The 27,033-nt window shown below is 37.9% G+C and overlaps 1 protein-coding gene across 1 annotated transcript; it reads left to right on the top strand.

Moving 5' to 3' along the window:
- Positions 1-3,317: 3,317 nt before the first annotated feature.
- On the top strand, positions 3,318-13,707 carry LOC140152851 (kelch-like ECH-associated protein 1B). Its single transcript, XM_072175374.1, has 7 exons — positions 3,318-3,571; positions 5,662-6,258; positions 7,367-7,563; positions 9,243-9,526; positions 10,816-10,919; positions 12,014-12,604; positions 13,124-13,707. The coding sequence occupies exons 2-7, from the start codon at positions 6,240-6,242 to the stop codon at positions 13,336-13,338; spliced, it is 1,410 nt and encodes a 469-aa protein (XP_072031475.1). The 5' UTR covers positions 3,318-3,571; positions 5,662-6,239; the 3' UTR covers positions 13,339-13,707.
- The last annotated feature ends 13,326 nt before the right edge of the window (positions 13,708-27,033 follow it).

Genomic DNA, 27,033 nt, shown 5'->3' with positions numbered 1-27,033 from the left:
GAACCCCCCAAAAAAACCCCTTTTTTGACCCTATTTTTTTCAGGCAACATAGGCCTAACAAAACTGAAGTGGTTACTGCCCCATAGCTGAACCATGTGGCTTCTGCAGTATATTGTCACTGTCACTGGAGGGGGGTAATATCATATCTACTTGGAGATTTATAAATATGATAAGGACTGAAAATAAGAACGGAATAGGCCTATTGACCCGAGTCTTATGATGAGTGTCACGCAAGGTGGGGAAAATATTCTTATTTAAAGTATATTCTTACTTTTTTCTCTTTCATTTGACATCACTCTGAGATCATTTCGAAATATGAAAGGACGGACCCAAAATAGGAATAATGACTTGGATTTAATGAGAAGTGTCACCCCGATGGGGAAATTATTTTGATTATCAGTGTTGGAGGACTCGGGACTCGGACTCGGACTCGAGTCCGGACTCGAGTCCTTTTTTCAAGGACTCGGACTCGGACTTGGACTCGGGAGCTAAGGACTCGGACTCGGACTCGGACCCCAAGGACTCGGGGACTCGGCTCCGAGTCCTCCTCGAGTCCGCAAAATAGGGTATTTTAGGTCTTTCATTGTAAACTTCCTTGCTTGATCAATGATCACATCACATGATTACTTTAAGTAATTTTGCATGCAAATAAATTAAGTTTGTAAATAAAAGTACAACCAAAAAGCAAGATTGCTTTCAGTTATATCTTTATAAATGGTATTTAATCATAATAATTTGTTTTGACATGACTGCTTTGTTAGATGCAAGTCTAGAATGTAGCCTACATGAATAATAATACCCTGGGATGGGGCACTCAAGTTAAATTTTGGTAGGGGTGTGTGGTGCCGAACTTTGGGAACTAAGAACTGATTTGTGGGCAAAATAGGGGCTTGTTGAACTGAAATTTCAACATTGAACTGGAGCATACTATGCAAATGTGGGTCTTAAGGAACTGCCGGAGAGCCTGAACAAGGGACCCTTGACCGCCGCACATACCATACCCGTACCACCTTTACATGTGAGTGACCACCCCCACCCCCGGAATAATACTGCATAGGCCTACAGCCAGATCCAACACCCCTTCGTTTAGCACCTGACGTTTGGTACTGACGTCATATTTTTATTGTCATAATACATCTTTTGCTCTTTTTAAAACACAAGCCTAATACCGTAAGTTACTGTGAGTCTGTGATTATTCTGTTTCCAAGGTATGCTATACCTAAGGGGCTGAGCAAAAATTATGAGCATTGGGGGAAGGTAAAATTGGGGGTAAGAATTTTTTGGCCGATCGAAAGGGAGGGTGGAAGCCATTTTTGGCAAACCGAGAATTTTTGGCACATACGGGGCTCCTTTCAAATAAAACGCTCTAAAAGGCTTATAGAAAAAAGTACGGATACGCTTACATATATGCACATTTCCCTGCATGCTGTGCTCACAACATAATCTTGGAATCCTAAAAATGGCATGTGCAAAGGGGGGGGGGGTGCAATGATTTTTGGCAAGCCGGGAGGGGGACAAGCGATTTTTTGGCAGACCGAGAGAGGATAAGCATTTTGCAATTTCACCCCTCCCGGGCTCCATAATTATTGCACAGCCCCAAACAATACTAGGCATGCTAGGTGGGACGAGCAAATTATGTATTTACAAGAAAATAATATAGGCCTAGACCTAAAATTCTGGTTAAGTATAGGCCTACGTTGACAAAGTATTGGTGAAAACCCCGGGGCTTGAATTTGATACATAAGGACTCGGACTCGGACTCGGACTCGAACATTGAGGACTCGGACTCGGACTCGGACTCGGACATCAGAAATTGGCAGGGACTCGGACTCGGACTTGGACTCGGACACCAAGGACTCGGACTCGGACTCGGACTCGGATGATGAGGACTCGACTACAACACTGTTGATTATATTCTTTACTTTTTCACCTTCCATTTCGGGTTGTAACTTATTGGGATTTCGAGATCTGAAAATATGGAAATATTTTTAGGGGCTGTGCAATAATTATGAGCCCTGGGGAGGGTAAAAAGGGGGGGTGCAAATTTTTGGCAAGCCATAAGGGGGGACAATTTTTGGCAAGCTGAGGGGGGAAGCAATTTTTGGCAGTTGCACACATTCATGGGGGCCTTTTAAATAAAAGCGCTCTAAAAGGCTTAGAAAAACAGTCGGAAACACTTAAATGTGCAAATTTTCCTGCTCAAACTCGCTGCAAACCGATGAATCTAGACCATTTAAGGTTTATAAATATCCCAAAAATTTGGCATGCGCAAGGGGGGGGGGGGGCAAAGAGATTTTGGTGGGCCAAGAGAGGGGGGGGGGGAAAGTGATTTTTGGTGGCAATCATGGTGAGCTGTATGGAAATTTTACCTCGGGAGGGGGCTCATAATTACTGCACAGCCCTTGGTGTATTCTTTACATTTTCCCCTTTCATTTGATACAGGGGGTGATACCCGGGCACTCAACTTTGGAAGTGACGGTATGTGCCTGTCAATAGGCCCCCTCTTTTGAAGTCGACTATACCCGATGACACCATTTTTTTTAAAGTCATACCCGATGACCCCCTTTTTTTGGTTGCGGTTGCGGCTACTCAATGACCCCTTTTTTTCTAGGTTTTCTAGAAGAGCATCATCAAAATGCAACAAAATAATGCCGAAACTTTCAAATTTTAGTGCTCCATTTTTTCAAAATTATGCCGAAACTCTCAAAATTTTGCTCAATTTTTCCAAAATTTTCTACCCGATGACCCTTTTTTTGAAATCTTATACTCAATGACCCCCTTTTTTCAAAATATTATACCCAATGACCCCCTTTTTATTTTGTTTGTACCCAATAACCCCTTTTTTAAAATAACGCTTTGTTACCGATAGGCCCCTACTTCGCGACACCGGTAGGCACATACCCGTCACTTCTAAAGTTGAGTGCCCCCCACGGGGGTGATACCTTCGTTGCATTTCGCGATATGTCCATTTCAGACCAAAGGTTAGTAGGCCTAAATGACCAACTTCTCCAAAAATGGTTGAGATTCGGGCAAAAACCAGGCTTTTTACTTTCAGTAATTTTAGTAAGCCATTATTTAGGCTATGGTCTTTTAACCAAATCAATCAACATATCAATCAATCAATCAAAAATCAATCAATCAAAGAATCAATCAAATTGTTTAATTCGAGGGCCCATGAAACTTGTCTCTCCACGTTTCTTCTCTCTTGTCTACCCGGCTCCTCTCTTCACCCCCCCAAAAAAAAAAAGAGAAAAAAGGGCATGTGACTGGAAGAAAAAGGTCGTTCAACCTTTCAGCGACAGCTTGTAGGAATATGCTGACCACATGCTGTATATAACCACTGCACCAAATTTTGAGATCATTTTGCAAGTTTTGACTCTGAAACTGAACTTTTGCTACTGAAATTTCAGAATGGCAGACTTGAAAAGTGATATTGACCATCAAGCAGAGTGCTTATTAAAGCAAGGGAATTTCAGTCAGAATCGGCGTTTTGTGACTTGGTTTTAGTCGTTGATGGAGAAGAATTTCAAGTCCACAAAGTCATAGTGGCTGCAGCATCACAGTATTTCAGGTAAGCTTTAATACATTATATTTGTCATGATAAAGTCTTATTCAGATTCCCTTTTACAAATTAAGCGTACTGCTAGCCGTCCAGCGCGTATTATTTGCACAAAGTCCAATGCACACGCTTGACGTCGCGCGTGTATACGCGATGGTTAATTTAATTTTAAGCTGTCAAATGAAATCTGAATAAGACTTTAATGATTGTAGATTTATGTATGTTTTGTACATGATGATAGCAATCATAGCAACTGAACTCACCAAACTAATGGACACCGATTTCATAGCCCTCAACAAACCCAGCCATTAAAACAATAGGCATGATAGGTCATTGCCATTGTCACTGAGCTTGGTCATTGATCAAATCCATGGTTCCTAGTCTTCTGAAGTCTCTTCTTCTTCTTCCTTTGAAGTACAGTCCTCTCTACGAGAGTAAATGTGGCGAGCAGGAACACGACTTCCAGTGATGCTCTTTGAGAAACTATTTACAGGTGCAGAATAGGGTGCAAGTAAAAACCAAAACCACTGAGCGGTTAGCGGAGTGTCAGCGGGTTCAGCCTACTCCTGAAGGAATCCAGGGATTCGGCTGACACTACCGAGGCAGGAAGTTGGTCACCCATGGAAAACAGGGTACTGAAAACCAGTACACCATGTTCATATGGGCCATGAGTTAGTTTGTTTACATTGCAGTAATTCCCTCAGAATAGTCAATACAGATTCCAAACAGATAAAACTTACCTCAAATCAGTTTTATTTGCCCTTAATAACTCCAAATTGACATGACATTGAAATTTATTTGCTCAATTTCATACCAAAATCAAGGAAAACATGGTTTTGTAAATTGCAAAATAACATAGAAATCACACAGGGTTATATCTGGTTACTGCAGTAGGCCACTTGAGGTAATCAATATGTACTTGAATGGCGTGACTCAGTGACTTTCTGCTCAAGGTAAGACAGATAGTGTTATAAACTTGATTGCATAACATTACAATTGCCAACTGATATCCTTTGTATTTGAGTTGTCATTTGAGAACTGCCATAATGGATGTAAACATTAAAAAAATGTCAACAAAACATGCTACTGCAGAACTCTATGCCTGTGTGTGTGTGTGTCTGAGGGCCATCGACCCGGCAGATGACACAATTGCAAGGTCATTTACCTCTGATCAGGAGGATGTTAGAATATACCTCGTTATGTGTAGGGCCTATACAAAAAGCTAGTGCAATGTAATTTCAATTAGAGCTTGTAGTAAACAATACAAGGCTCCTGTAGTTAAACATAGCTGCATGTTTGTCATAATATTAATTACATGGGTTGTTGTATACATTTTGTACCTACAAACGTCTATGCTTGAAATTGTAATTAATACTCCATTATTAATCCCGAAAAAAATAAATATTCATTGGCATACGATCCAGTGCAGTGAGTGTCAAAAATCCCCGGAGAATAAGCCACAAATCACAAGCGATGAGGGCAGTTTTTTGTGGACTGGAATAGAGTCCCTATATGGATAGGGACCCTAGACTGTAAGTTTAGCCAGTCTATGTTTTGTGTGAGTACTACGTCACTTGATTTTTAACCAAGTTCAGGTTAGTACATGTAGTCTCTAATCCAGTACATTAAAAATCAAGTGATGTAGTTTTGCCCGTTTTTTTAAAGTTTGCCTTGCGAACTAGGAGGATGTAAGTTCATAAGGGCAATGTCGGGGACTAAAGGTCACAGTCGATGCAAAGACATGAGGTCCCACCAACAGCCATTCTGTTCATTATAATGAATGGATCATGTTCTAACTAATTCCAGTGGCTAGTACATGTAAGGAATCATCTTTGACCATGCGCGATAGCGTCATCATAAATAAGCCAGCCCTCCACGTTCAACCACCCATACCATATTCTGGCTGTTCAGGAAGATATTTAATATCCCAAATTTATAATATGCTACCAGTTCCATTGTATAACCAATTTGCTAGAGAATATTTGTTACCATGTTTAATAAATTTGTATTTATCGTATACAAACTGTAATAAAATGTGGCCAAATGTATATTGTAATTTTTTGTAATACCGTAACATTTGATATGGTTTTCTCACTTTTCAGGTATTTGATACAATACGATACATCACCACCAAGTAATTTCGGCAAGACTTCATCTGGTACTAGTACTGCAAAACAACAGCCAGACAACATTGAATCTGTTAACCCCACCTGCCATCCCTCTACAACTGACACACACCATGGAGACAGTTTAGACGCCAAATCTACTGACACTAATAGTCCTTTGAACACCAAACCAGATGCCTCTACCATTTCTTCATGTTCTACTGATGTACCTCAAGCAGACAGTACACTAACTATGTGCACTACCATAACAACTGACACACAAGGAGACAGTTTAGACACTAAATCTGCCAACACTAACAGTCCTTCATCAAACACACAAGAAGATGATTTGACTTCCAAACCAGGTGGCTCTACCACTGCTTCATGTTCTTCTGCTACACCTCAAGGAGCCAGTATAAACTCAAAAGTGGAGCTGAAGTTACCCAACTTAAGTTGCAATACCTTTAAGCTTGTACTGGATTACATCTATAGTGGTGTGATTCGGTTGAATGAGGATAATGTTGAAGATATTCTCATCGCAGCTGATGCCCTTATGATGGAGGACCTAAAAAGCAATGTGCTGGTCTGAATTAGGTAAGGAACAGGAAGGGATCTTTATAATCTTTGAATATGTTTACAGTAATTGGAAGAGCCTGTCATTCTCATCAAGTTATATGTCACTCTCAATTTCTGCTTCCCAATCTTTATTATGTTCTTTTATTCTTTACCATCTTGTACATCTATCAGTAAGTTATTTGCACAATAAAAGAAATACCTGCTTTGTTTTTCTAAGCTGAGAAACTTGATTTCTCAAATCGATAGAGCTGGTTTCTCGATTAAAAATACCTGGATTTTCAAATTTGATTTACTTGGTTTCTTGAATTGAAAAAGTATGTTTGTCATTTTGAATAGCCAAGTTTACTTCTCAATTTGAAAATTGAAAATTGATTTTAATCAGGTTTTTGGTTAAAACATGGTTTGGCAATTGAGACAACATGTTTTTGTTTTTGTTTTGTTTTTCCATTTTTATTCACCTGTATTGAGTTACCAGGTTTAGGGGAAACAAACAAATTAAAAAAGTTTTCAAGTGCAAACTATATCTTGCCATACACTGCTGAGTTTTGTTACATTTCAGCCATTATTGTTTCATCTGTCATAATACACTTTAGCTGTAAATACATTTAAAACTGTTCATTTTCTAATCTTTTCAACTCAATGCCTGTATCATTTTCCATTTTCAAATTTAATTTCCCTTTTGTGACCCAATTACTTGCATTTAAGGAATCAGTAGGATGTGAAGTCAAGTGGTGATTGAAAGCAAACATTGGTTGCATATGACTTTGAGGTGAAAAAAATCATTTTGATGTGGGGTTACAGGTGGTCTTCCATTCTAGAAATTGGGTTGCAATCACAAATGGGCCATTCCATGAAATTCATATACCCTATGGAAGAAATGCCCCAACCACCCATTCAGGTAACCCCATTTGAAATTCACACTCCCTGTGTGGAAGATTATGGACATGTCTTCCATTGGTGTATCATGTGGATTTCAACTGTAATATCTAAAACTCTGGTCAGCAAGGTGTGTTATTTACATGTAGAGGCAGGGCACTAATTAAGGTCAAATACAACAATGGCTTTGTTATTATTATTATTAACCCTTTCTCTTTGTATTCATTTTTTCTTTTTACACCACACACAGGTGAACATATATCACCAAACAACTGTATTGGTGTCTGGGTACTAGCAGGCAGACTTGGGTCTCAAGAAATGGCCAGATCATTAAGTAAATATATTCTGAAGAATTTTCTTGATGTGCATCAAGGTCGTGAATTTTTAAAGCTGGCACCAAATTCATTGTTCAGCTTCCTGAAACAAGAGAGCCTGAATATTGGACATGTAAGCACATTTATTAAAATAATATTAGTGCTGTTACACACTATCTTGTTGGACTTGCACAATAACATTCATTCTGTAGACTACTTGACATCATTGTTTATCAACAAAGGTGAGGGACTGGTCTATTGATATGCTTGAACGAACTGCTCACTGTTCAATGACTTTCTTGTACTAGATACGAAATGTTGTGGGCGATTTAAAATGCACATGCCCTGAGCAAACTATAATGCGTATGCACATTGCAGGGCAAAGGAAATTGCCATAATTTGCGCGCATACTGCCGGTCAATGACGTCACATGTAAAGTGTTCTATAGCATCAACCAAACTTTTATTGTGTATTCCTAGCGAAGGATGACCTCAATTCCCAGACATATGATATGGGAATGTTATGACTGACCCTTGTAGTTATCACCAGTCAAACCAATTAGCAGTATACCTGATATTGTTTTTTGGCATTGCGTAGTCTGCTTTAATTATACTATCCCAGTATGCCTGCATTGCTGAATACCAGTAAACAGCGATACTGTCAAATTCACATTATCCAGCTATAATGTGGGAATTTATCTAGTTAAAGCAGTGCCAATGTTCAACATATCAGGTGTAGAAACAAGGCACCATTCCCTGATAGCCATGCAGGCAATATCTAGCCATATTTCTGATAGTCCAGTAACCAGGGGGGGGTGCACTCACACAAATGGTCTGTATGCATGTGACCAAGAAAACAAGTAAAAAGTTGTGGTGTTTTAGGCAAGGCAAGTCATGCACATGACGCATGGGTGTAAAAAACACTGATTTCTAATAATAAGGGTAGTTTTCTGAAATTGAACAACTTGTTTAGGGTACCTTTTCAAATTTTTGGTAAATTACGAGTCCAAAAAGGGTACATTTGTTGCATTTTTACTAGCCAAAACCTCATTAGGGAGCAAATTCTATATTAAATTATCTTAATAAGGGGCTTAATATGTGGGTAAGGTAAAACTTGTTTAGGGGTGTTTCAAAAAAACTTGGTCACACATGCGTACACTGTCATACTGAGTGCCCCCTCTGCCCAGTATGAAATTCAATAGACTTGAGACATTTGTGATGTGATCTGTGAAAACCCCTCACATGTCGCATTATCTTAATTTTGTTTTATAAAGATAATAAAGGCTAAAAATTATTTCTTTACTTTCTTCAATCCTTCAATTCTTTGCTCAAACTTTTGATGTTGAAGTCACAAGTACAAAATGAAAATACTGTAGTTGTTCAAAAAGTTCTAAATGTCCATGTTCATTGTATACAAAAATTAAAAATTACACCATGTGAAGGGTTTTTGCAGATCACATCACCTTTGAGTTGTTAGTTGTTACTTGTACTGGGCCTCATGGAAGAACAGAGGATACCTTAAAACATCCACTGAATGAGTAACCCAGGCAAAAGAAGAAATAAAACAAACAAACAAATTACTCCCCTTTTTACTTAAAGTACTCCTGGAAGCACTCGGAACCTCCCCTCAAAATTGTATTTATTAACAGTGTCTGACAGCAGTAGTGCACAATGATATCTTCTATAAAGAGATTTAGTGCCTAGTATAATATGTTTTCTCTTTCTTTTTTTTTTTTGTATTTCTGGTCATATTGCATGGTGTCAACATCAAAAAAACGATTTGGGCGAATCAAATTTTTTTTTCTCTCCACAGGACTTGCACAGTCTTACCAATATTTCAGAAACTGTTGTGTTAAGAGCAATTCTGTGCTGGGTAGACCATAGGAAGAAATCACGAGAACCACACTTAAAAAGATTACTCAACACAGTGAGATGGGCTGCAATTAAAAAAGATGGCGATGAATACAAAAGTATATTGGAATCTACAGAGTGGAAAACTGTTATCGAGGAATCTTTCCAAGACACTTTAAAGAAGAAGAACCCAAAGCTATCCAGAGGGAGCTTGGATGTCATGGTAGTATGTGGTGCAGGTCAAAGGTCAGTAACAGATAAGGGTACACAGTACTTAGGATAAGTTATGCATATGTTGACTGTAGCCTATACATGTCAGGGTCGGATCCAGGAATTTTTGATAAAGGGGCGCCTTTTGGTCCATTTACGAAAAAAATGTGTTAAAGGGGTTACCCTCGAAAACTCAACGGTTTTGGCCCATTGTTTGCTCTTCATGGCCGAATTTGTTCCTTTTTTTTTAATTTCTTAAAATTTTTGTATTTTTAAGTTACCGGCGCCTTTGCTAGTCAAAAAATAGAGGGCGCGCCGGCTGCGCCCCTAAATCCGCCCTGCATGTAAAGATGATAATGTTGGATATGTTCTGTTTCCAACTTTATTTGTCTCAGAATGTAATCTTATGATACACGAAGTGATACAATATAAGTTCAAGTAATATCTTGATAACTTCGAACACTATTTAGATTTATAGTTATTCCTGGGGGTCACAAGTTCAAGTTGAACAGAAATGTTACCAATTGCTATAAAATATGATGAAAAATATTGAAATTTTGGCATATACACCCCACTCACTCCTCCAAGTAGTACATGTAGAGAAACCAAAACCTGGGTACGGTACCGACTTGTTGATGTATTTCCTTGGTATAATCTTGCTCTCTATAGCCAAAACATCCAATTAAATGAGGCCAGATCCAATTACAAGAGGGCCAGAGTTCAATGTCAAACAAAGCTGTACGTTGTTTAACTCATTTACTTTAAATATTTTGCAGGTGTATACTTTCACTAACTCACAAATGTTCGGAAACAATTTATTGAAAAAATTTGAGTTCAAATTTCTCACTCCACTTTGACCTGATCAATCACCACAGGTACCAGGGTATCTGCCCGTAAATTACATAAGGTACCAGGGCACACAATTACCCGAGAAGTCACATCCCTACCTCCAACCTATAGTACAGATACATGTATAATATAAATAGCAACCACCTCACAAAAAGGGAGTCCAAACTTATGATACCTAGCCTGTGTGAAAAGAAATCTGATGAAGATGTTAATTTATACTCAATCTTAGATTCCAGGATCATGCATATAGTTAACTGCATGTAAACCCTGTTCGATAATACTCAATATATTGAGATACAGTACATATAGGAAGAAGAGGAAATCTTACACATTATGTTGACTTTTATTGTAAAAAAAGGTGTTACCATAGTGAAGTTGCCAGTCTTGTGTCCAACAATTTCACCATCAAGTGATTATCTCCAATTAAAAGTATGCATAGTGTTTAATTACTTTCTCTTTCTCTTTTTTCATCACAGCAACTACAATGTGTTTTTCCTACCAATTAATCCAGTCACAGGGACACGTATGTGTATGGAAAACTTGACTTATCGCAGACGAGGACATAGTGTCATTGTAACAGGTACATAATTGATTATTCATCATACACCACTCAAGAATTAGGTCTAAATAAGTTTGAAAACCAATAATTATTTTGCAAGATTACACCAGATAATATGTTTAAGAGCTCATAATAATTATTATGAGTACAATGTAATCTATAAATTTTAAAAATAGGAATAACTTTAGGATACTGCACCCAAACACTTACCCAACTCTAACCCTAATCCTAGCCCTAACTCAAAGCTTATTCAAACATTGGTGAAAGGCCTGGAAAGAGTATCTAAAACTGAAACTGGGTTGTTTTGTAAATTGTGGCTGGACGCGGCGAATGAGCCGTAAACTCGGCAAACTTCATTTCGAGCTACAGGTGAAAATATATGCAAATCTCGTATTTTGGCGAAGTTGAGATTTTTGCAGATTTTAAATGTTTAAGCTTTCTTCTAAACACATACAAAGTTTTATTTTAAAGAAATAAGTGGAAATATGAAATAATCTACATTTTCTGAGGCCCGTCTGATGAATGGTCATTGTGCTTCCCTAACTTTGAACACGTTTTGCTCAGTTTCGCGTTTTGATTCATGACAACCTATAACAAGCCATAACTTCGCTTCTGATTGTCATATGAAGTTCATTGAGGTGTCATTTTAATCCCTGAAACATGCTCTTTGCAAATAAGCAAAAATGTAAACATGACCAGAGGGGGACTTTACGGCTTATTCGAGGTGTCCAGGCACAATTTTGGATCTCACATCTAGGAGTTATTTAACCATTTTAGTCCCATTAAGCACCCTTCACATGAGTATAAGGACCTGACAAGACCAAATAGAGTTGGGTAAGTGTTTGGGTGCAGTATCCTAAAGTTATTCCTAAAATTTGTGTACACCAAATTTAATACCTTTTCTGGGACGTGTAGTGAAAAGTTGTGAATCAGTTTCTTTTTCCTGCTACTTCCACCTTATAATGACTTGTTCACACATAGAGACTAAATCAAGACTCAATATCCTTTCCAAATAGGACCAGCCAGTTAGGCTGGTCATTTTTAGACGTTAGCCATGCTTCAAATGATCTCAGTAATACCATCTAAATCTGTCATGTTCCCGCTTTTTTTTCAAGGTGGGCATATGTATGTGATTGGAGCAGGAGACAGCCTCGAAACTGGCCACATAACCCAGTGTGAACGGTATGATCCCAAAACCAATAAATGGTCAGCAATAGCTCCCTTGAGGTATGGTAGACAGAACTGCAAACTGGCAGCTATTAACAAGAAGATCTATTGTCTAGGTGGCCATGGACAGTATGGCTTTGAAGCAGACAATGAGGTATATGACATAGCCACTAATACGTGGAGTTCATTTCCATTTATAGAGATGGTCGCTATGAGAGCAGATTCATATATTGCCGCTCTGAACAATAAACTATACTACTTATCAGAAACCGGCAACCCATCTTCAGAACCAGGCTTTGTTGCAGAGGAGGATGCTTGTTTGGAACACCCCTTTCGATTAGTTCAGTGTTTTGATCCAGCAACTGACAAGTGGAGCGCCAAGTCTCCTGAATTTGGAGAGGTTAAGCTACCACCAGGAAAAGTTGAAGATTGCATTTTTGTGCTGAACAAGGAACACCAGTTTGTGTATGATACCAAAAGAAACACTTGGGAACAATTACTTACTCCAACATGTGGTGGTATCGCACTTTCTCTCAATGGTAAGTAATTCTTTTCCTTTTGAATTGCTTTGATTTGAACCGGGTTCTTTAGATCACCAGATTGATGCTCTGCGAAATGAGCTGATGAGTCGGATGGAGGAAAGCAGGGTTTGGTGTTATCATCTATATATAAGCCTCCAGTTCAACACCCTCTAGCATCTTCTTACCTGGATAATGGCAGATCCACAAGCTTAGAAAGAGGGTTTTTTTGGAACTTTACAAGCTCTTCATTCACTCATCTCTTCAAATATAGGCAAGGAGAACAATATAATACATTTTATATAAAGGCAATTGACATTATTAATTCAAAAAGGCTCTTAATTTGTATCAAAATGTGCTACCGATGTATGTAATTTGTAGCAATAGTATAGTTTGGGAACTGAGCAAATTGATGATGTAGTAAGTACCTCAGTGTTCAAAATTGTATGTGTTGGCATGTTATTATTGAGCTCTTGTTTCTTTCTTTTTCACTGCAATTTAACACAGAAATTAATTCAAGAATATTTTTTATCCGTACAGGTCTGAATAGCTTATATGATCACATCATTCGTTCATCAGATAGCTTCTACATGCTTCATTCAACTGGTATTCTGCAAACATCAGATCCTCGGCTTGGAGAATGGGAGCTCATTACCCCTGAAGGCCTACCTAGAGACTTCCCTGCTGCTAACAAGGACCACACTGTTATACTCTCAGTGCCAACAGCAATGTGTGTACACTCAGTAACAAGATAAACATTTTTGTAATCATTCATTGAAGTATGAAGACTTGATTGTTTGTATTGAGAGTTTAGATTAGAGGTTGTGACACACTGGGTAGTCAGAACAAATGGCTATACAAGGCCTCTGTGTAACAATAACAATGGTCCTCTTTCCCATCAAGTTTGGTGTAAAATGTTGACATTTTTTTTCTTCAAATTTGTTGAAAAAATACCCCAATTTCACTTACATGTATATGGAGCCCAAATTTTGTAAAAATTTCATAAAATTGGGTTACATTTTGCCAAAGAGAAATGGTGTAAATATGGGACCACTTTGAGATTCTTGGAGGCACATAACATCCCTACCCAGACCAAACTTGAGTATCCCCTATACCATGGGTTACTCCTTGCTTGTTGGCTTTGGTATCAAAATGCTTTGTAATTGATTAACATTATAATGTTATTCACTGCCGAAACTATTACATGGTTTGAAGGAAAATTGGGGAATTTTTTTCTTAAGGTACTGGCTACAGGCCTACCACCCCTCACCCTGAGATACTGGCTACAGGCCCACCACCTGAACCCAAAGGGTAAGGGGTGGTAGGCCTGTAGCCAGTACTGAGGGTAAAATAGTGACCCTATTCCCTGAAAATACCATGTAGCATTTGTTTTATTACCTCATACATATTTATGAGAGAATGACTCCAATTCATAACATTTAATAAGAAAATAGGTGCTATATATAGGCCCACTTACGTTACGGCCATTCATGCATGCATGCATACCTTTCATTTTCATGCCCAGTTGAAGTTACTAAATAAAGCTTCGGACCTGCACAGACACACGATTCCCTTTTCCTCGCAGTACATCTTGAACAGCACAAGCTTTCATAGCTTTACGAATCATGTGTTCCAAGTATCCTTTTAGCATGTTTACTGAATGAATTTGGTAATATCTGCTTCGGACAGCAAGTACTTTCCGTTTCGTGGATGCTGCCATTTTTGCTGTTGCTATAACAAATTTTTAATTGCCGTTTTATCATAGAGGACCATGATACAATATGCAAAGTCCTACCTTTGCGGATCTAAAATCACAAGTGTGAAAGGGAGTACAAACTTTTGTCTCTGAGGATGATATCATGAATAGGGGGGAAACTATTGTATTGTCCAGTAAGATATCATCATACTGGCGATAGGTAAATCAACTTGGATGTGTCAAGGTGCGATTGACCAATGAATTGGTGACATTCTCTCATGAATATGTATGAGGTGAAATAATCTACATGTAGACTCCCAGAGCCTTATGCATAACATTATGAAATCCACTGCCCAGATTGGATTGTCACACATCAGAGGATGTTTAAAGACATTCCCACAACCCAATGGGGTTTGTGACCTTGTATGTCTGGCTTTTGTACATATGTGGTACAGTGTGATCATACTTGCATTGGGATTGTGTGCAAATATCTGGTGTTTTCATCCTATTATTTAACATTCAAAACATCAAGACTTAGGAATAAAATTAATGCAGTGGGACAATATGAATGTTTCCTGTAAGAAAATCAAATATCAGTCATAAGTAAAGTCTCAACTATTAGCTTGTTGGCTGCAGTTTTAAAATTACCATTTTGTGTGTGTGGCAATGGGGACTTTGCCTTTAAAATTAGGTTATATCGATCAAATTTCCCAATCATAGTGCATTGTAGGAATGCCTTTAAGCAGAGATGCCAACATTAACATCCAGAAAATAGGGAGGCTTCAAACAAAAAGTAGGGAGGTTTTCAAAATTACATGCAACTTCAATGACACAAAACGGTCTATTGCCATTTGGTCTAATACCATTTGGTCTAATTCCCGTTTAGTCTATATTCAATTGGTCTATTACCAGAAAGGTTAATTGCCGCTTAGTCTAATAATCATATAGTCTAAAATCTATTTAGTCTAATATTGTTTGGTCTAATAACCGGTATGTCTACTAACCATATAGTCTAATAACCATTTGGTCTAATATTTCTTAAATAACCGTTTGGTCTAATAACCGTTTGGTCTAATAACCGTTAGGTCTAATACTTGTATGGTCTAATAACCAGTTAGTCTAATACAATTTCGTCTATTTATTAATAAACTAAATGCTTGTAAGACTAAAATGGTTTATAGACCAAATGGGTATTAGCCCAAATGGCTATTAGACCTATTGGTTATAGACCAAATGGGTATTAGACTAAATGGTTGTTAGACTAAATGGTTTTAGACTTAATGGTTATTAGACTAAATGGTTATCGGACCAAATGGTTATCGGACCAAATGATTATAGGACCAAATGTTTATTGGACGTAGTGGATATAGACCTAATGGGTTTAGACGAAATGGATGTAGACGAAATGGATATTAGACCAAATGGTATTAGACCAAATGGCAAATCCCCCACAAAACTTCCCAGAAATAGGGAGGTTGCCAAATTTGGGTGCCAAAATGGACAAAAATGTTCACAAAAATAGGGAGCCTCCCTATTAAATAGGGAGGATTGGCATCTCTGCTTTAAGCCTCCTCTGGTCACACATGGTAGATTTCACTAAAATATAACAAATCTAAAGTCCTAAACCCAGCAATTTACAATTTACATGGGGTTAAAGAAATTGTCAAATCCACCCTTGGAGACAATAAACAGGATACCTCCCTCAAAAGTTTGCACTTATATTAGCATGAGTGTTACAACATTCAATTTATGCAATCTGTACAACAAATTACACATGGATCGCAAACAAGCACGAACAAGAGATTTTAAGTTTTACATGGTAAAAACAATTGGTAGAGGTACACTATATTTTGCCCTCCATGAATGACACACAATCACAAAGGAGCCCGAAACTGATGAGAAAAACCTGAAAGCTTGTGAATGCAGGGCTGAAACCAATTTAAAATAGGGGAATTTGGACTCGCAAAAAACCTGGATTCAGGCTGAGCTTACTTGGTCCACAATGGACTAGAATGTTGAGAAATGGGTCTAGAAGACTTGATATAACAAAGAAAATTAGTGAATACAAGGCCTTTTTATTAGTTATTGACCTGATTCTACTGGACTGTTTTTCTCCATGAAGTGACTCAAGTTTAGAAATCTAATGGGAATACGGGCAGATAGGCTACATCCCATGATCCATCTTGCTCTTAAACTTTAATTTCCATATCAATTTCCTGTTAAGACTTATTACTGCACAAAGTAAAAATATCATTGGATTATTTGTAACAAGAACTGATCCAGCCAGGCCAAAAGCAGCAGTTTTGATCAAGGCAAAAGAGTGCACCTGAACAACAAACACTGATGACAAAATTGGAATGGGCAGTTTGCAATCCTGGGGGACAGGGGGGATGTGTCCCCCACCCATTTTTTGTTCTTCTCAGCCACTTTTTCACAATTTTGGCCGGGTGTCTCCCCCCACATTTCAAGCCGGATTGGCAACCAAATATCCTGTAATTTTCGGCAAGCTTCAGTGGTTTTACAGCCTAAATACAGAAGGTTCTGATTGGTTTATTGAATCACGTCATCATCACATTTCAGCACCTTAGGCCCCGGTGCTCAATTTCGCCGATTAACTCTGCAGCGTCTCGGAGCATTTTGATGGCTCTCCTGCAGCCTTTAGTTTCAAGCCGCAGTACGCCGACGAATTAATATACAAAATTGCGAGCAGTTACGGGCATCGAGTTCGCAACATCTTGTCATTCTCTTGTTCTGCGGTTTGTCATTCATTACTCGAAACCTTTATATTAATGGGTGGGGTATGAACGTTTGGACAGTATTTATTGTGGGACATTAGAGCACATCAGACATATCGAATCGCATTCTGAATACGAAGAATGTCCTGATGATATCAAATAATTTTGATTTTTTGAAATTCGCAATGTAATACACATTTTATGGCAAATGATTAAAAATTGATATTTTTGAAATTTAACAGTACTCGAATAGGCTAGGAATATTGTGTTTTGAGGTTAAACAAATTGCAATAAAAACTTTTCCACTGCAATGCATTTTAGAAAGGTGCCCAAAATGACATACTAAAAGTCCAAAAAAATCCATGTAGTGGAAGTGTGTCTAATTTACATAAATCCAAAATGGCCGCCAATTCTAGGGTTTTCGCACATATTTGGTCAAAATTTTCACCATACATACCTTTTATCATACTTTTAGTGTACTTTGAATGTCTATAATGTTATTTCAAAGAATGTTTTTGTTTGCACAAGGTTTCATATATATTAGCTTAAGTGTCTTTATTTGCTTAAATCCAAAATGGCTGCCAAATTAGACATTTTTGTAGAGAAACTGATTATAAATAAAAATAATGATCAGAATAATTGCGACAACACTTATAGACCTTTCTTATGATAAACTATGTACCTGGATCAACGTTGAAAACGACCCAGACCTAAGCTAGTTCTGGTCCCGGTACCTTTCAGGGGCATTCAGGCTACACTCACCAAGCACTGGGAGCTTAGTTCTGTCGCTCAGTGTTTGCTATGTGAATGCGCCAATTATTAGAATGGTCTTTTCATGTTGTAAAATTATTTTTGAATTTCAAATGTATCATAATTTAGGTTCTTTAATTTGCATAAACACATACATTTTCAAAAAAGTGGGTTAATTTGCATGAATTTGATTTTGATTCTCACCTTACAGTGCATCAAAGAGCAGCTGTAATATGTCTATATTGGTTTACAATCCCAGTTCAGTTGTTATTACAGGATGCAGATCATGAGGCTAACATTGTGGAATACATATTTTAAGTTGAACATATACATTTACGTGGCAGGCTGATCAGTAGTAGCATCAAGTTCTAGGTCTGGTGGTGGAGAGTTGGTGCAACTATTGCCACGACAATCAGTGCAGGCCGTTGAACATTGGAGGCCATACTTCCGGCATGTACATTTCTTGGTTGCACAGTCTTTCTTGCATCCGCATCTGATGACTTTAAGGAGTGATGCGGGTGCTGGTGGTTTATCAGTTTGTATTGGAAGATATTTCCTATGCATGACCTGCCAGTGCCAACCCCAGTCTCCCGGTGTCAGGTCGCCTGCCATTCCTTTCCATTCTAATATCTGATAGTACACACGCAGACTGTGGAACTTTGCTGCTGCTGAAGTTGGTGGCAAAGTCATTGCTTCTAAGTCAGACGTGATTGATGGTACCTTTACGCAATAGCTTCTGTACCTCAAAGAGTCCAGATCTTCAGTTGAGTCACCACCATACAGGCATACAATTGCCTTCTCTCCAGCTGTAATAATGGTGTCCTTCAGGTCTGATGCTGGCTTACTAAATACCTTGGCAAGCTCACAGAAGTTGTCATTCTTCATGATTTTCTTCAGTGATACACCTTTCCCAAGTCCAAATATGCGAGAGGTTGTATCGCAGCCCAGAAGAGCATGGACAAAGAGAATGTCGCCACACACACCCCTTCCTAGGGTTTCCTTTAGCTGCTTGATATTCCATGTCCGGTTCTTCTTGGAGTTTGCCTTGGGCTCAGATGCAAAAAAGATGTCCTTTGCAATCAGATCAGCGTAGAAAATCAGCAAGATGAGAAGGTCTGTGTCATCACCGACAAGAACTGTGTCTTTGAACTTAGCTGCTTCTACTGCTGTAGTTACAATTAAAACAGATCTGCATCTCCTCTTGCATGAAATACAGCGCAACCATGCATTTCGAGCTTGGAACTGAGAAGATTTATGCGACGTTTAATATCCTCTTCTACTGAGGGCACACTACTACCCAGAAAGACGAAGTTATTTACTAATGGCATCTGGTTCAGCATGATATCTCTTGGATCGTCAGATACTCTCTAAATTCCTAAGATTTAAAAATAAGTCTAAGAGACTTATTAGAAGGACAAAACTTTGAAAAGACTTAAAATTCAAATCTTTATTAGAGTAAAATTTAAATCCATTAGATTTGAATTTTAAGTCTTTTCAAAGTTTTGTCCTTCTAATAAGTCCCTGGAATTTAGAGAGTATGATCTTGCATTTTGTTGGATTAATTTCCATTCCCCAGCTGCTGCATGCTTTCTCCAATTCATTAGCGGAGATTTGCAGGATCTCAAAGTCCATATCCATGATTTTGGTGTCATCTGCATATCGGATGTCACCCATTTGCACACCTGAGTCAAAATTTTGGACGTCCTTCATGACAAACTCCAGATAAAGATTGAAGAGGCATGGTGCGAGAAGACATGCCTGTCTAACACCAACTAGGACTTCAAACCAATCGGCGATCTTTCCTTTTACCATGACTGAGCATTTGGATTGCTCATACATTTTTGCAATGAGCTCTACTGATCGCAGACATTTCCAAAGGGCTTCCCTCCATCTGTCCATATGGTGTCAAATGCTGCTTTTAAGTCTACAAAATTCCAGTGTATTGGAATACGTCTTTCTTAAGCCTTTTCAAAGATTTGGCGTACTGTAAACTGCATCTGAGGTGCATCTGGAACTCCTGAACCGACACTTTTCCTCTCTCAGATGGTTATCTACAGTCTGTTGTATTCGGTTAAGAACCATCCTACAGAATACTTTTACCGGGATTGACAGGAGGGTAATATATAGCTCTGTAGTTGGCTGCGTCCAGTCTGTCGCTCTTTTTGTACACAGGGGTTGATGGACTTTTACTCCAGTCTTCAGGGATTTCTCCTTCAGCCCAGGCGGTGTTGATGACCTTCAACAACATTTGTTGAACAAACAGTGACTTATATAGAAATGATCAGTGAGAGGATGCGTATGGCTGGAATTCATGTCATACAGGCTGAAGCAGATGCCGATACATTGATTGTGCCCACAGCCCTTACAGTAGCAGAGACAGAGAAGCTACCAGTTGTGGTGGTGGGTACAAACACTGACATACTTGTGATGTTGGTGTCCAGCTGGGCAAGTTCAACAACAGATACCTTCATGAAATGCTGTAGTAATCCTGAGTGTTCCGAGTAAGTGATATCCAGCAAGCATTGGGAGATACCATGCAGAAACTACTTGTTGGCAGTTGGCACTTCATGCCATCACAGGGTGTGACACAGTCTCAGCCATATCGCCGGGGAAAGCGTAACCCTTTCAACATGGTACACAAGAAAGGCAAAGATGACTTCCTATAGGGACTTCTGCGAACAGTACGAGTACGCATGATGAGGTATAGAAATAAGATGAAGGCTTCATCCGTCAGCTTTATGGGGCCCGATGATTCACTTAATGAGTACCACCACATGGTGTCTTGTGGATGTAAGCCTGATGGATGCAACACTATGACATGTAGTTGCAAGACACTAGGTCTTCACTGTACAACAATGTGCAGAAAATGCAGTGGCAATACTTGTTGCAACACAGCACCAATCATCCAAGAGTATAATGAAAATGAAACAACTTTAGAATTAAGGTATTTCATAACTGGAGCATCGTACCTCTTCAACCACAAATTTTCAATATGTTGCCATTTTTAGCCAATTGAGTTTGGTTTCTATAGTTGGAGGTTTCATCCAAATCGTATGGCTCCAGATGCCCTAGTTTGGTCTCAAATTGGCTTGTGATTTTTACATTACAGATCCGGGCTTTGGAAAGGCGGCAAATTTGGGGCGCCATTTTGGGTTTCGGATGAATCATCTTAATATGGAATTTATAAAAATTCCACATACCTCAAAACATGTTTAGACACCTTACTTGTGTTTCTAGCTAGTATGGTTTGGAAATTATGAGATAAACATGAAAATGGTGGCCATTTTGGATGCCATCTTGGATTTTGGACACTTGCAAGGGTTGAATCATCTTAATGTGGATTTATAAATATTTATCATACCTCAAAACATACCTTATTTGTGTTTCCAGCCCGGTTTCCAGCTAGTATAGTTGGGAATTATGAAAAAAATATGAAAATGGCGGGCATTTTGGGCGCCATCTTGGATTTTGAAAAATGCCCACAGGGGATTTGCGGGGACTTTTTATCAGTGATTCTACACATATTTCTAGACCTATTCCAGAAAAAATCAGCTTGTTACAAAAAAATTCCAGGTTAAACTAATACTATTGGCCTAAAAATCTGTGTGTTAATCTTAATATCGGCGGCCATTTTGGATTTATGAATACTGCGATACACAATTAAACAAGATATGTCTCTTAATGATATATAAAAAATAGTTCACCCATATAAATGTGAACTTTGTGCTTTTAAGTGCCACAACATCGACTTACGATAAGAAATCTCGGCGAAAATTGTCGAAATAGCGGCCATATTGGATTTATGCAAATTAGGCACACTTCCACTACATGGATATTTTTGGATTTTTAGGTAGCCATTCAGGGGACCTCACTGAAATGTACTGCAGTGAATTTTTTTTTATTGCAATTTGTTTAACCTTCACCTAAAAAAAGTGATATCTATCCTAGCCTAGAAGTACACTTTATAAATCTGATGATTTATACTTAAAGTGTATGTAGGTGGGATGAAAAACCGACGATCAATTGAAAATTTTGACCTTTACAGTATTGAAGATATGGATTTTTCCCCAAAACACAAAAAAAAATTAGGTCTTTTTGGGAAAAAAATCCATATCTTCGATATGAAAGGTCAAAATTTTCAATTGATCGTCGGCTTTTCCTCCCAGCTACATACACTTTAAGAATATGTCATTAGATTTATAAAATTTACTTCGAGGACTGCTATATATCAAAAATGTGAAAAATATCAATTTTTTATAATTTGTCATAAAATTTGTATTATATCGTGAATTTCAAAAATGAAAATTATTTGATATCAGAAAGACATTCTTCGTATTCAGAATGCAATTCGATATGTCTGATGTGCTCTCATGTCCCACACAAAATACTGTTGAAACGCTCAAAATGCTCATTCCAGATCCCTTAATGTTTATTGTAGTACTTACTTGAGTTTACTCACCGTGAGCAATTTGCGGATCAGTCGATATAATCCGGGAAAAGAATCAACACACTCAATTTGTAAGGGTATTGTTGTCAAGTGTTATAAGCCGGTTGCGAGAAATGCAAGAGTTGGGCCGATCAAGCCGATGAACGGGGTGACTGAACATGGCTTTTCATCGAGCAGACACACATTTTGTTAGTACATATCGCAACAGTATTTTATTTCTCAGCATATGTGCATCGGTGTGGGTCTGCGGCTTAGGTTCCGGGCACGCCGAAGAGTTAATCGGCGAGATTCAGCACCCAATTAAGCCTTATTTGCCAAACAAACTGCGTAGCTTCACGTGACCCATTTCTTTTTATGTGATCATCAGGAAGAGCAATTGAATACCTGAGTGGAAGAAGGGCCCAACTCCAATTTTTTACAAAAATGAGTTAGACCCAGCATTTTATTTCCAGCAGACTGTTCTTCCCTGTGTGTGAAAGATGAGCCAAAATCCACTCTCTAAATAGTCTTCCACGTACACTTAATCATGGTTTTCATGGAAGAAAGGCCCAACTCCATGGAGTTGGGCCCTTCTTCCACAAATATTGGGTTAAAGAGGAATTTCGTTCATCCAAGAAATCTGCTTTTCACTGCAATAAACTTTCTTGCTAACATATTACATACTTCTACTTGTGCAGTTAATGGATAATTTTCAAATTTCTGTAGCTATTTATAACACATCTGCTTACGGAACTCGTACTTGCAGTATATTAGTGGAAGAAGGGCCCAACTCCAGCTCGTATTAAGACCTGTACCATTGCCGTGGAAACATCATATATGATTTCGAATGTATGTAATCCTGTATGTTCATGTATTAAAGGTCCCCTGAATATGAAAAAATTCTGTCTATAAAACTTTTCCAAATATTAAGTTTTTCCTTATATCTCAAAAACAGTTTTGATGGAGTTGGGCCCTTCTTCCACTCAGGTATTCAATTGGATTCTGCTGGCATTTCTTGGTTAGGGGGCAAAATAAAGTCTTCAAGCTTTAAAAAGGGGCTTCATCGGGATAATGTGCACACGTAGCGCGCACAAATTTGGTCCATGAATTGGGTGAAATTTGATCCATGAATAGGGTGAAATTTGATGGGAAATGGGCTGGTAGCCTCATTTCTTTTCCTTTGCCTTCCCGAATTTCTTTCATTGATGTCAGGGGGCAGTTTTCCTTGCATTATTTGTCGGGGGCACTCAGCTCCCCACTGGCTATGCTATAGACCACTTGACATCATTGTTTATCAACAAAGGCGAGGGACTCCGTCGATATGCTCGAACAAACCGCTACACTCTTCAATGGCTTTCTTGTACTATGTGAAATGTGGTGGGCGATTTAAAATGCATGTGCCCTGAGCAAACTACAATGCGTACGCACACTGCAGGGCAAAGAACAATGGAAATTGTCATAATTCATTCGCGCGCACACTGCCGGGCAATGATGTCACATGTCAGGTGGTCTATAGGCTGTAGAACCTTTCCGAATAATATACTATGAATAGATGATGTAAGAATATTAAATTTGCCTTCTTGGCCTTATTGGATCCAATCGTGTCTGATATATCTTTTAAACTCAAATCTTGATTCTAGTGTATGTAGTCCACAGAAATCACTAAATAGAGAGACAAAAGTAGTGTTTTAATTTATATCCATATAGCTCTTTAATATCTTATATCACCAGAAACATGAAACAAGGTATTCTTATATTTTATAATATAATTATTAACACAAGCATAAAAAGTTGCACAAAACTACCTCACATTGCAAACCATAAATGCATTAAAATTAAAAGCTGTTTCAGAAAAACATTGCATACTGACTTAACCTGACATGGACATAGTCCTAAAATGAAATGAAGTGAAATGGGAATATGCCTTATAAGCATGTCAATAGACTAGTCCTAACCAGTGTTTATAGATGCTTCAGTTGCCTCATCTATGGTATGCCATCTATATAAATGGATTGTTTTGGATATCATGTAGTAGGTATTTCTTACAATATATCAAAACTCAACTGCCGAAACACTGACCACATTTTGTAGCAGATTTTGCACTGGCTAGTAGTTTCCATATCTCTTATGTGAATTTGGCTGGTAAAAAATCTATACACCTGGCACTGAAATCAATATACAAATGCTTATGGTTGCAAACATTTTTGTGCATCAACACAACTTTCTACACTCCTTTGCAGCATATACATATTAATTCACATTAATTCCCAATGTTATACCAAGACCTCTAGTCAGGCTGCGTCTTTTAATAAACCTTTATAACCATTGGCACAACATTTTTTCTATATTATGTAACATTTTAGTTCATAGTTTCTATATTCTAATTTCAAAAAACTACCACACGGGGTTACTTGTCCTGCACAATGGGGAACAATATTGCTTGTCACCAAAGAGGCTATATGTTATTTATAGGAAAGAGTGAATACTTAACCAACCCAATGTGTTAAAATAATCTAGGCTACATTATTAACAATTTGACATTGTATAGATATTTTTTTGTGCCACTAGCAGCTATTTGCGCATTTAAATCCTTCCCATAGTATTTCATACATGTTCACAAATCTCCAGGATCAAATATCCAGCAATTCTGAAAAACTATTGTAAAAAGATGGTAATTTTGGCATGCAGGGATAATTTTGGCAGCTTTTACAAGTTCAATTCTATATATTTGAATATATTTGAGAGAAAAATTATGTTTGAAACTAAACCAATTTCTGATACTTGTAAAAAGTGACCTTCAAAAAGCTACCAAGTATGCCAAAATAACCCCTTTTTATGATATTTCAAACAATGAGCTATTCCAATTGAAATGGAAGACATAGCCTTAATCTTCCACACAGGAAGTGTGAATTTACCTGAATGGCAACTCCATTTGAAATTGACACCCCTTATGTTGAAGACCAAGGTCATGTCTTCCATGGGGGTGTATGGATTTCAACTGGAATATCCCAATCAGACATGGATGGAACTGAAACAACCTCATTTTGAAAAGCTACATTACATTTTTTAATTAAATAAAACATTTAGTCTCTTGCATAGTATCTTTGCAAGACCTATTTCACTGCATGATTTCATGTCCTTGACACAATGGAAAAAATATAGGACTGGCCATTTTCAATTCTGTATCATATACAGTACAGATGACAAACTCTGCATGCTGACTTTTTAACTAAAACAAATACTTATTGCTTAATTAGCTGGTATGTATAGGAAAATAAAAGCTTTCAAGAAAATCAATGACTATGGTTATACCGAATATTTAAATGATGTAACAGTGACAAAGCAAACACCTAACTTTTAAAATTTCACTAGGTCTGTGCTATGGTGTAAAGGTGCATACTTTCTCAGTGTACTCGTGTCGTGAAATCCAGTTCAAGGAAGAAGATTTGATCATCCTCACTTTTTCAACTGATTATATTACATAATTTTTTAGTTCATATTTGGATTTTTTAAAAACAATTTGTGTGTACTTAGTTTTGAATGGAACAACAGTTGTAAAAGAATTCAAAAGGACATGCATTGGGCTATTCCAGTTGAAATCCATACACCCCCTATGGAAGACATGTCCTTAAGGGTACATGCCCATGAGTTTCATTCAGGGGCGTGTTTGTAAAACGGCACAGCGCATTAGTAAAAAGAATAAAAAATACTAAAATTTTCACCGGGGTTCGAACCACTGCCAATTTCACTGAATGCTAAAGATGCCTATGCTGTGCCACGGTGACTGTGGTTAACATTCGGCGATTTTCAAAGATATACATATCAACACGTTTCTAGTGTATTGAAAATCATTTTGATTTTGGTAGAATACGGTCATAGAAAGACATATGACTCTACTTGTCTGTTTGTTTTTCATTTAATACAAATTAATTTTGATGAATTGAACTGGTACAACTCTTAGCACTCGTGATAAACAACAATTAATTTAGTAATAATAAAATGAAAACGCTGGGTCATTCACGAAGTCATTTGTAATTTATGTCAAAACCTGGGGAGGACCACACACATCCGTGCTGCATGTATACGTGCTCAATCGATACTCAATGATCCAGACAATAGCGTTTGAATATACCGCCCTGCTTGACACATCTTGTCACTTGCGGGAGATATACTATAGGCCTACCCTAATAGCTTACAATAGATACCCCACCGTAAATAGCTCTGTTCGTTATCTCGCTGTGCTAGTTTATACACGCAGCGTCACGGACTTTTGAACCATATTTTGTTCAAAAATGATAGGAAGGGACTGTTTTCAGCTAAAATGTTGGTTATCAGCAGATGCTTAATGATACCGGGAAGTGTTGCAGAAAGGTAAGCGTACTCTTTATTTATTCAAAATATGTATATCAATAAATTTAAATTTGAAATCCAAAAAGTAAATGTCAGGTCAAAATTCTCACCTTAGAATTATTGTGAAATAAAATCAAACCAAATTTAGGCTCCGCAAACAACATCCAATTATTCCCATTGGTGTTTGCTACGTGCATATAATAAATTATGATTTGGGGCTAATTTGAGAAGAGTTAATGCCTCGAGTTTCAAAATACACCGAGTGATGTTTTTGATCAAAAACATCGACAATTCAAGACTCTGTAAAAACAAATCAAGAATTTTCTGGGATAATTGCAACTAAGTGCAATGAAAGTTATGATCTAAGCTACCAGATGCATCATTAATTTCCTGACTATGATATTTAGTTGTGGGAAAAGATTACTTTAATGTTTTGGCGGGATTATTTCCCGCCAAAAATTTCAACCAAAAAGAGCATGTAGCCTTAATCTTC

Source organism: Amphiura filiformis, chromosome 5 (genome assembly GCF_039555335.1).
Source record: "Amphiura filiformis chromosome 5, Afil_fr2py, whole genome shotgun sequence".
In the NCBI taxonomy this organism is placed as follows: Eukaryota; Metazoa; Echinodermata; class Ophiuroidea; order Amphilepidida; family Amphiuridae; genus Amphiura; species Amphiura filiformis.
Note: the sequence above shows the minus strand (reverse complement) of the source record. Positions and strands in the feature narration are given on the sequence as shown.